The sequence below is a fragment of the Oncorhynchus kisutch genome, linkage group LG2 (genome assembly GCF_002021735.2).
Source record: "Oncorhynchus kisutch isolate 150728-3 linkage group LG2, Okis_V2, whole genome shotgun sequence".
In the NCBI taxonomy this organism is placed as follows: Eukaryota; Metazoa; Chordata; class Actinopteri; order Salmoniformes; family Salmonidae; genus Oncorhynchus; species Oncorhynchus kisutch.
Genome location: NC_034175.2, coordinates 18,735,070 through 18,746,890, shown reverse-complemented (window position 1 = coordinate 18,746,890; position 11,821 = coordinate 18,735,070). Strand labels below are relative to the sequence as shown.

The window sequence follows — 11,821 nt, the reverse complement described above, 5'->3', positions numbered from 1 at the left end:
CTGGAAAATGTGAAATAATCATATTGTAATTGTTATCCATCTACTGGAGTTTATATTTCTGATTGTCTTGTGTTTACTAAAATATTGTGAACGCTAAATTCAGGATCATACTAAAAAATATACAGTATGATTCTCCTGGCATAGGAATGAGGTTATTACTATGGTCAATCCATTCTCCAGCCCTCATACTGAGACTTTCCAATCCACTCCTGTGGTTTCCTCCCCTCTCCCTTTCCTCACATGACCTCTGTTTCATTTCCATGAAAACAGTTCTGCTCAGTCAACCATGTGTTACGGAAACCCATCCATCTCATTTGTCAACCCAGCCCACAAACCCTTGTCTATTTGCACAGGCTAACATTTATTCATTTTCTCTTGAGTATGCTATGTGAAACCTAAACGTTTTACATAGTGATAGAGAATTGTCTGTTGTTTTGCTGTTTTACATGCTAGCATAGCCAGATATTGCATGTATACTACCGATTTAAATTGGAAGGGTCCTGAACAACAGTAGAGTAACCCACCTCTGCGTAATGTTGCTGTGCTGAATGGTGGAGGGCTGATCTCCGTGTAGGACCTCTCATGGGGCACGGTCGTCCTCATCTCCATGTAGCTGCTCTCAGGAGGGCCGAAGGGCAGGCCGGGCAGGTCTTTAATGGTGGCGTAGGGGTTCTCACTGTTCAGAGAACTGCTGCTAGCTGCCACCACAGTGTCCTTCAGCTCTGTCACAAACAAGGGGCAGAGCGTAAAAAGTTAAGAGGAGCTGACTGGCTCTGGGTCAGCCAGGTCACATGTAGCTTGTAATCTGGTGATGGGTTGACAGTTCAGGCATGTTTTATGTAAAATATTCCACAGAAGGAAGGCATGTGTGAAAATGGATTGATGGAAATGTTGCCTAGAGTAGTTCTAGAGAAAAGCATATTTCATGTTAACTTGGAGTTGCTGGAAATGAAGAAGAAAAGGGATATAGGAAGCATGGAAAACTACCTTTGTTGTAATAAAGGCTGGCACTGTAGCTATAACTGCGGTCAATGCCAATAGCTCCTGTAAACATTAAACACACATTTGGTATAATCTATTTTATTTATAGCAAACTCATAAACGACAAATAGCCTGTCTTGGTATTAAATCAATACCAGGTGATGAAATGGCTGAAGATGAAAGTTGGTGAAGAACGGGCAGTTTGAAACAGGCAGTAAAAAAGACAGACCTGGTTCTTTGCCAGCCTCATGGTGTTTCCAGTCTGCAGGCAAAGTGGCATTGCTCTCCACCCCAAACAGGCCTCGCCCTCTCTCCCTCTCCATGTTCTTCACGTTACAGAAGAGCTGGTTATTGGTGTTCTGTTTGAAAGACACCAATATTAACCAATCAGACATCATACAGCTCCTCTCAAACAAGTATATCCAGTATAAAGGACACAGGGGTGTAAGAGTTGACTCGAAGCGGAGGTGACGGTAATGACACTTGCCTTGATGGCGCGGTCCTGGTTGTTGGGGACGTGTGGTAGAGGGGGTCTGCCCCCAGTCAGTGTGTGGTAGCTGGGGTTGTAGTAGTGGTGGTAGCTGTGAGGAACATCTGAGGAGCAAGAAGGGACATGACATCAATAACCAGCACTGTATATAAAATACATGACTGTGTATGAATTCTAAACAAAAACTATAACCGCTATAGTATGGATACATTACGTGGTCAAACTGTTTGCAAACATTTGTTCTTTAACATCTTTTAAAACAACGCTGTATCAATACAGTACCTGGTATTGCGTATTCGGAGTTGACGGTGCGTGAGGTGGAAAAGGAGACTGTCGGTGTGTTGGCTTGCTTGTCTTTCTGCCGGCGGCGGTAGAGCAGTAGCAGGGCCAGCAGCAGCACCACCAGGATGACCAGCACCACGATACCCACGATGGCCCCCCAGGAGTCCCTCTCCCCCGGGGACACTGGCACCATCATACTCACAAAGCGTTCTGTGGAGCACAGAGAACAAGGGTCATCACCGTCACAGGCCCTCCAGTCATTACTGTAACAATGCTGAATAGCCTTAGGTAGACAATAACCAAAGTGTCATTACCGTCTCATTTAACTGGATTGTAGCAGATTCAATAGACAACAATTATAGTCTGGTAGCTATGGGCAACAATATGTCATTACTAGCTTGTAAACAGATGTATGGTTCGTAACTGTTCATTGGGTAAAGGGGAGACCATACCATACCTTTTTTGCAGTCGATCCCTGGTCCTGATTCACACACACACTCCCCTGTCTGTGGGTCACAGTAGAAGTTGGGTGGGCAGGAGCAGACTTGGACACAGTTAAGGCCAAACATCCCAGGACGGCATTCTAGTGACACAGGGTGAGATTCAAAGTATGACTCATGTATTTGAACTCTTTATTTTAAAAAAATGTAATTGATTTCAATCAGCAAAGGCATGTGTGATACAGTATATTTTATTTAAAAAATTCATTGAGCCAGACTTACGTAAAGTACAGTCAGGGCCTGTCCATCCTGGGGGGCAGAGGCAGGACCCATCTTGATGGTTGCACGTTGAGTTGTGGGCACATCTACACACTCCAGTACACTGCTTACCATAGAGACCCACTGGACAGGCTAGGAATTACACCAAAACACACGTCAAGGTCAAATATAATACACACATAAAATATTCAACATGTCAAGCATTAAAGTATGCCAAGATGCTGCGGGTTTTCTATATATATGCTAGTTTGACTATAGGTGAGATATGATTTAGTGCTGACCTTGTTCACAAAGGGCTCCAGTGTACCCGGGGGTACACACACACTGGCCTGTGACATGGTGGCAGGAGGAGGAGTGGGCACAGGACGGGCATGTTATACTGCACTGGTCACCATACACACCCGCACTGCACACTGAAAGAGAGAGATTGATGATGATGCATAACAATTTAGCAAGACATACAATTTAGCATACGAATAAGACGGATAGTGATAGTGACATTTTCTACTTATTTATATAGGCATCTATATCAAGCATTTTCTGTACTCACTATGCTGACAGTTGGGTCCCCAGTAACCTTGGCGACAAACGCAGGCACCACTGTGTGGCAGACAGGTGGCGCTGTTCTGACAGAAGCAGCTCTGGTTACAGTGACGTCCCCATGTACCCTCTGGGCATGTCTGGGCACAGCGAGCACCTAGGAGAGAGAAGCACACACAAGACAGAGAGACACACAGAAAGAGAGAGAGACAGACACAGAAAGACACAGACAGAGAGACACAGACACAGAGAGACACAGAGAGAGAGAGACACAGAGAGAGAGAGACACAGACACAGAAAGAAACAGAGTGAGAGAGAGACACAGAGACAGAGAGACACACAGAAAGAGAGAGACACAGACACAGAAAGACACAGAGAGAGAGAGACACAGAGACACAGAGAGACACAGAGGGAGAGAGACACAGAGAGAGAGAGACACAGACACAGAAAGACACAGAGAGAGAGAGACACAGAGACACAGAGAGACACAGAGGGAGAGAGAGATAGACAGAGAGAGAGAGATACAGAGAGAGAGAGACAGACACAGAGAGAAAGAGAGACACAGAGACAGAGAGACACAGAGGGAGAGAGAGATAGACAGAGAGATACAGAGAGAGAGACACAGAGACAGAGAGACACAGAGACAGAGAGACACAGAGAGAGAGACACAGAGACAGAGAGATACAGAGAGAGAGACACAGAGAGACAGAGAGACACAGAGAGAGAGAGAAACAGAGAGAGAGAGACACAGAGAGAGAGAGACACAGAGAGAGGTTAAAACCTGTAGATCACATTGGACTGACTAATTTCCAGGACCACATCCAAGCTGACACAAACTCAACGGGGGCGTCGGTGCTTACCAGTCCACCCTGGCAGACACTGGCACTGCCCGCTGGCACCCTGGCAGCTGTCTGCGTTGAGGCAGTCACACCTCTTCAGGCAGCCTGGCCCGAACGTGCCCATCTGTACAGTAAACACATGCCAACAGCGAAAGCATCGTCAAGGGAATCCCTGAACCATTTGGCCAGCACAGTCAGAGTCAAGCAAACTGTACTTTGGCAAGATACACTGTAAATACATCATAGTTGGCAGATTAGCCTTACTGAGGAAAAGGAGGACTGAAGATAAGGGGAAGTCCAGAATATAGGCTTATGGATGCACAGAATGAGCTACAGTAGAGAGATAAAGATGGTGATTATAGTATGAGTAACATTACTAATATATTAACAATCACATCAGGCCTATGTTACGTTAAGATTATGTTACCTTTTAACAAATGTTATAGCTACAGTATTATACTGGCACTTACGGGGCATGGTTGGTCGCACAGGGGCCCCTGCCAGCCTGGAGAGCAAGTGCAGGATCCGTCTGCTGGGTTACACAAAGCCACATTGGCACACTGGCACGTGGCGTTGCAACCCAGGCCCCAGGTGTCCTTAGAACAGGGTATGGAGCAGTACCGGCCTCGCCAGCCTGGAGAGAGACAGAGAGGGACATTTTGTAAAGGAATCATACATGTCTGTGTCTGTCAGTCTGTATGTTTGTCTAAACGTCTTTCTGTAAAGAGGAGCAGCCATTTTGGAACAAAATACAGGTAGGCTTCTGAGACCTATGACTTGATTCAATCTGTATCGCTGAAGTTCAGCATTACAGCATGATTGAAATGTAAAGGCAATGTTCCCGCGTTAGCGGTGACTGCATTCACGGTAAACGCTGCACATGTCGGCTCAATAGGAAATCCTGTTTCCTATCCTGTCAGATAGTGCAATCTGTAACGCTTCAGCGTCACCGATGGAATCGCGCCCTAACTGACTTGTTCACAGACACACTCACACCGCTGAGTATGTCTGCGTGTCTGTTTGTCCCATCGGAGTAGAGATATTATGACTATTCTCTCTCAGTCAGACTGTGTCTTATCAGTGACTCACCCTCTTTGCAGAAGCAGGTCCCATCAATGGGAGAGCAGTCCACTGAGTTGGAACAGGAGCACTCCAGAGAACAGTCCTTCCCATAGGTACCACTCTTACAGGGACTCTCACAGTGAGCACCCTACGCAACAGACATAAGCAGGTTATAACAGTTCGCAACAGCAGAAAAACTGAATATATGAAATATGAGTATACATTTTTGCATGCATGTTTATTATCTTAAGTAAATAACCCAAATAAATTATATTTTAGTTATTGTCAGTGCCATCCTGTGCCCCATTCAGTGCTATCTGTCCTAATCACTCACCGTGTACCCAGGGGCACAGTGGCAGCGCCCGCTCACACTGTCACACACCCCTCCGTTGACACACAGGCAGGGCTCCAGGCAACCATGGCCGTAGTAACCACGGGCGCAGGTCTCGTTGCAGTAAAGCCCCGCCCAGCCAGGCTGGCACGTGCACTCGCCTTTCAGTGGGTGACAGCTAGCCAATGGACAGAGGAGAGCGTGGTCACATGGGTGAGCACAATTAAACAAATCTAAGAGTTATAAACAACAGCATAATTAAAAACTATTATGGGCCTGTGTGTGTGTGAATTCTAATGTGTGGCAGTATGTGTGTGTACCCTTTGTTGATCCATACCTGAGTGTGTGTGTGTCGTGGCAGAGGCAGGTGTGTTCACAGTGAAGGCCGTAGGTGCCGTGCCTACACATCCTCTCTCTGCACTGGGGTCCACTGAAGCCAGGCTCACACAGACAGCCTCCGTCGATGTTAAAGCAGCGAGCCCCGTTGGCACAGTCACACACACCCTTACAGTCCCGCCCATAACTACCCACCTGACACTCCTCGCTGCACCTGTGGAGATACAACACATACACACAAATCAGGACATGCTCCGCAACCAAAGTGGAATAACATATCTCTGAATCAGAAACTATTCTTGAAGTCGGAGGTTTACATACACTTAGGTTGGAGACATTAAAACTCGTTTTTCAACCATTCTACTAATTTCTTGTTAACAAACTATAGTTTTGGCAAGTTGGTTAAGACATCTACTTTGTGCATGACACAAGTCATTTTTCCAACAATTGTTTACAGACAGATTATTTCACTTATAATTCACTGTATCACAATTCCAGTGGGTTAGAAGTTTACATACACTAAGTTGACTGTGCCTTTAAACAGCTTGGAAAATTCCTGAAAATTATGTCATGGCTTTAGAATCTTCTGATAGGCTAATTGACATCATTTGAGTCAATTGGAGGTGTACCTGTGGATGTATTTCAAGGCCTACCATCAATCTCAGTGCCTCTTTGCTTGATATCATGGGGAAATCAAAAGAAATCAGCCAAGACCTAAGAAAAAACATTGTAGACCTCCACACATCTGGTTCATCCTTGGGAGCAATTTCCAAACACCTGAAGGTACCACATTCAACTGTACAAACAATAGTACAATAGAGATGAGATGTACTTTGGTGCAAAAAGTTCAAATCACAGAACAACAGGAAAGGACAAAAGAACAAAAGTATCTATATCCACATTAAAACGAGTCCTATATCGAAAAAACCTGAAAGGCTGCTCAGCAAGGAAGAAGCCACTGCTCCAAAACCGCCATAAAAAAGCCAGACTACGGTTTGCAACTGCACATGGGGACAAAGATCGTACTTTTTGGAGAAATGTCCTCTGGTCTGATGAAACAAAAATAGAACTGTTTGGCCATAATGACCATTATGTTTGAAGGAAAAAGGGGAAGCTTGCAAGCCGAGAGCAGTGTGAGGGAGGCTGTGCTTCCCAAACGTGAAGCACAGGGGTGGCAGCATCATATTGTGGGGGTGCTTTGCTGCAGGAGGGACTGGTGCACTTAACAAAATAGATGGCATCATGAGTGGGGAAAATTATGCGGATATATTAAAGCAACATCAAGACATCAGTCAGGAAGTTAAAGCTTGGTCGCAAATGGGTCTTCCAAATGGACAATGACCTCAAGGATACTTCCAAAGTTGTTGCAAAATGGCTTAAGGACAACAAAGTCAAGGTATTGGCGTGGCCATCACAAAGCCCTGACCTCAATCCTGTAGAAGATTTGTGGGCAGAACTGAAAAAGCATGTGCCAGCAAGGAGGCCTACCAACCTGACTCAGTTACACCAGCTCTGCCAGGAGGAATGGTTCAAAATTCACCCAACTTATTGTGGGAAGCTTGTGGAAGGCTACCCAACATTTTTGACCCGAGTTAAACTATTTAAAGGCAATTCTACCAAATACTAAATGAGTGTATGTTAACTTCTGACCCACTGGGAATGTGATGAAAGAAATAAAAGCTGAAATAAATCATTCTCTCTACTATTATTCTGACATTTCACATTTTTTAAAATAAAGTGGTGATCCTACCTGACCTAAGACAGGGAATTTTTAAATGTCAGGAATTGTGAAAAACTGAGTTTAAATGTATTTGGCTAAGGTGTATGTAAACGTCTGACTTCAACTTTATGTATCCTATTTAATATCCTGTATGAAAGATACATGAACTGTATGATATAAACAACTTCTACCCAACCATGGGTGCAGGTTGAGTATATGGCACATGTACAGTATCTGTCTCCACTGCAGCGAGTTTGATAAACACACACCTGTTTCCAGTGAAGCCTTCAGCACAATCGCACTGGCCTGTCTCAGGGTCGCAGTGGCCCCGGTTGTGACATACACACTCTTGGGCACAGTTAGGACCAAACCTGCCCGCTGCACAGCGCTCTGTACACACCTCACCCTGAGGGAGAGAGAGAAAGATAGAGAGAAATAGAGAGAGAGAAAAAGTGGAGAGAGAGAGAGAGAGAGAAAGCGTACATGGTACGACAACAATAAAACAGGGATCTGATTGATAACCTCAAAATACAAAGATTTCCCATGATTCAGGAAACGTACCGTCCACCCAGGGGGGCACGCACAGATTCCTTTCCCCTGGCAAATGCCCCCGTTCTGGCACGGGCATCGCAGGCATCGAATCTTTGGGCAAGACTTCTCACAGCTGAGGAACATGGAGGAAAGAACTCTTGAGTGGCAGCTCGACTCAGATTGTGTAGAGATTGAAATGTAGGGTACAAGTTAACGAGTTCCTATCTTTTTCAATTTAGTGGAATCTCTGTGTTATTCAGTGCATAAACATACAGAAAAAGTTGTTTAAGGACAAATAAAATGATTGCACTTGCAACAAATACTCAACTGTACACAGTAGAATTCATCAATAGTGGTACATTGCCTACTAGTGGTACATTGCCTACTGGTGCTTATAGTCAAAGGGCCACCCACCAAAAAAGGCTTCAGAAAAGGCATTCCATGACCCAGGAAACAAAATTGCAAGGTTTCAACATCATTACGTAGATAATTGTATGAGCACTGTGTGGTTCAAAACTTGAAAAGTTGCACATTACTTAAATATTATGAATCAAAGATAGCATTTTGGGTAATTTCCCCTTGCAACATAATGAGGTTGGCATGTTTCACCTCGGTTACATTTGTTACACACTTTCCGTTGTCCATGCTTGCAGAAAGCAACTTACGTACCGGACCGGAGAAATCAATGACTATTTCGAGATAAGAAGCTGTTGAAAGGTCCTAAATAGATTTTCTCTCAGATGCCCGAACAGCGCATTATGTAGTTGTCCGGACCTTGGAATGTTTTCATATCTGTGTTAGCTAGCAAATGTTGTGCTGTCTTTAGTTTGGCTAGAAGGCAAAGATGGCTAATTAAAGCTGACAAAACATCCTATACGGGTTCATCTGGATCAGTGAAGGACCGGTAACGTGTTGCTTGAGCTTATGCGTGGACGAACACCGAACGCACAAATAGTTCTGTGGGCCAGTGTGCAACAAAAGTAACCAATGTGAAACATAGCAATGTCGGAGCGTTGCTAGGAATATTATCCAAGATGCGCTATGATTCTGATGCTAAAGACGTAACTTGTACTAAAAATAACAAATGAACATGCAACTTTTACAAGTTTTGAACCACACAGTGTTCATATTCATATCATTATCTACCTAGTTGTTGACATATTGCTGTTTGTTTCCTGGGTCATGGATCAACATATGCTTTGTGGTTGGCCCTTGGGCTATTAGAGTGCTGTGCTGTTTTCTGACATTGGCAGTTGCCTCATATAAAGACTTTCCACTAATTCCTAGTGGTTCTCTACTCATCCTCAGGGGCATCTAAAACACAGGGTGTAACTAATGACTCATCCTCAGGGGCATCTAAAACACAGGTTGTAACTAATGACTCATGCTCTAACCTAGTGTTTCAAGAGGGGCTCTTTTCCTGCATTGGTAGGATGGAATAAGGCCATAGGATATGGTATAACAATTAGTCTACTGCCTCTCCATTTTGTCTTTCCAACCTTAACATCCTATTTACTTTATATTGATACATACTGCTGTAGGCCTATTTGAGAGAGCGTTACTTCTACTACTCACAATGTACCAGTGAAATTTTCTCGACACAGGCACTCTCCGGTCACTTTATTGCAGGAACCCCCAGTTCCACACGGGCACTTCTGAAGACAGCCCTTGCCAAAGGTGACTGGTGGGCAGGGGTCCTCGCAGCGGGTCCCAATGTAGCCTGGAGGACACTGGCAGGTACCGGTCACAGGATTGCACAGGCCACCGTTCGCACACTTACACAGCTGACCACAACCTGGACCCCAGTGTTTGTCATCGCAGGCTGGAAGACGCACACAGACAGATGATAACAGACACATAAAAAAAGAAACCCCATACAACTTTTTCATTAAAAAAAAATTGTACCTTTATTTTACTAGGCAAGTCAGTTAAGAACAAATTCTTATTTTTAATGACAGCCTAGGAACAGTGGGTTAACTGCCTGTTCAGGGGCAGAATGACAGATTTGTACCTTGTCAGCTCGGGGATTCGAACTTGCAACCTTTCGGTTACTAGTCCAACGCTCTAACCACTAGGCTACCCTGCCGCCCCACTAGGCTACCCTACAACAAAATATATGTAATCATATAAATGTATGCATAGACTAGTGGACCTGTGTACAACGTTTTCCATCTGATATCTCTGAAAGGGTTTTCTTTCTATTAACTTAACCTGATGTAGTTGTATGGTGTTACACCGTATACTATATGTGATGTCACTGGGACTGTCATGTTTCAACCCAACAACAACAGCACAGGAACCTTAGTAGAAGACAATGGTAAAGATCACTCCCCCAGGGACAATACATCTATCCATGTATAGTCATGAATTTCCAACAAAAAGAGACATAGTCCATGTCCAACTCTAGTCCTAATAGCTCCAGAATCTAATGTTACCGACTTATGATTCACGATTGACAGGGCGATTTGCATGGAGCCAACAAAATGGATGAGGTTAAAATTGGGAATTTTACAGCGGCCTTTCGGGATGGCTCCGGCGGTTACCGCCAACCGGTGATTCGCACAGGGTTTGGATTTCAAACAGAGTTAAGGAGCGTCAGGGGGATCATTCCTGATTCCACCAGAACCAGGATCCCACATGGACACACTGACTCCTCCAATGTCTCATCAATAACGCAGACTGACTGGGGCACAAACCCTATTCAAAGGAAAAAAAGATATCCCAATACAGGTGACGTAACTGATGCTTTGCACACAAGTTATGATCTCACTAACTATCATGATGACAACCATTCAATGATGGATTTATACTTGTCTCATTGAGGTTTGTGGGGAATGACATACAGTGTGAATGATCACTAACAAATCCTACTGTTCTATATGGATTCTAGTGCTTGCTTCAGTCACAACTACTAAACTACTACTGCAGTAAAAACTACTAGTTCTTCCACGATGAGAAAAATACTTTTAGACAGCTGAAGCACACGTATTTTCTACTGCAACTGTTCCTTTTCTATGTAGTTTATAATGAGGTCTTCCACCCACCTCTCTTTCCTTCAGTCACATACAGTATGTACTGTGTCACAGTTTCAAGCAGAACTTCTTTGACATATTAAATGGAGGGTACAGTATGGCCAAATTAGGGTTTGGAGCGAAAACTACCACATAGCTTAGAAATGTTTATTAATCTAACTCAGAACAGGACCTTTTTTTCTCTTTTCTTTGTTTAAATGAATCAAACATTTATTCCCTGTGTGGGCATGCGAGAGATGCTGAGAGACTGCAGTTGGAGCGTGTGTCACATTGAGTTATGGGAAGCTCAGCTGGAGCAGCAATAATGTTTACACAGGCGTTCTCCAGGACGCCAATGGAGATTTAGTAAAGGACCTGCAGGGTACTAAGCCTTCTACTATCTGCTATCATCGTCCAGGCCTGACAAGGCTAGCCATGAGTGTGGGCGAGTGAACGTGATGGATTGGACACCTAGGCTTTGAAGAGCTGTGCTAGGACCAGCTGGCTGTGCCCAAGCCTCTGCACTTACCCAATTTATAACAGAACCCAGACCTGTTCTCACATAAATTGTCCATATGTTTGTTTACATCTGATCAGGGTTCAAAAGTGAATTTTTTTCAATTGATGCGCTCCTTAAAAATGGCAAGTCTCCATTGTACTGTAAATGGAATGCATTAAGATATGGTGGGAAAATTCCTCTCTTTCCCCAAGTGTATTGTCCGAGTGGTGGTGGAGATCTCGTCTGCATCCAACCACAGCATTATCTCCCACATATCTAAAGGAACCACATCCTTCTCTCCCCCATATCCTTCTCTCCCCCATACCCTTCTCTCCCCCATACCCTTCTCTCTCACACACCCTTCTAGAGTATATCACTCTATTCTTAACTATCAAAACTCAACCAGTCTTCTTTTCTGTACCCAACCTCACCCAATATGAATTATTCCATCACAATCTCTCTTCCCCAACAGTCTCTTAT

The 11,821-nt window shown here is 44.3% G+C and overlaps 1 protein-coding gene across 4 annotated transcripts in view; it reads right to left on the bottom strand.

Annotated features, from left to right (window-relative positions):
• The window catches only part of LOC109903658 (platelet endothelial aggregation receptor 1), a 33,852-nt gene that overhangs the window by 2,134 nt on the left and 19,897 nt on the right, over positions 1–11,821 (bottom strand). For 2 of the 4 annotated variants that reach the window (XM_031789751.1, XM_031789761.1), the window contains 17 exons: positions 9,407–9,653; positions 7,862–7,964; positions 7,570–7,706; positions 5,582–5,794; positions 5,248–5,422; positions 4,941–5,061; positions 4,322–4,485; positions 3,873–3,975; positions 3,023–3,169; positions 2,754–2,885; positions 2,476–2,604; positions 2,211–2,336; positions 1,754–1,963; positions 1,469–1,575; positions 1,211–1,340; positions 988–1,044; positions 525–722 (listed from right to left, as the gene is read on the bottom strand). In XM_031789751.1, the coding sequence (XP_031645611.1) occupies positions 525–722; positions 988–1,044; positions 1,211–1,340; positions 1,469–1,575; positions 1,754–1,963; positions 2,211–2,336; positions 2,476–2,604; positions 2,754–2,885; positions 3,023–3,169; positions 3,873–3,975; positions 4,322–4,485; positions 4,941–5,061; positions 5,248–5,422; positions 5,582–5,794; positions 7,570–7,706; positions 7,862–7,964; positions 9,407–9,653 (2,499 nt within the window). The remainder of the gene's footprint in view (positions 1–524; positions 723–987; positions 1,045–1,210; positions 1,341–1,468; positions 1,576–1,753; positions 1,964–2,210; positions 2,337–2,475; positions 2,605–2,753; positions 2,886–3,022; positions 3,170–3,872; positions 3,976–4,321; positions 4,486–4,940; positions 5,062–5,247; positions 5,423–5,581; positions 5,795–7,569; positions 7,707–7,861; positions 7,965–9,406; positions 9,654–11,821) is intronic. The other 2 variants (XM_031789758.1, XM_031789767.1) reach the window with 1 other exon arrangement.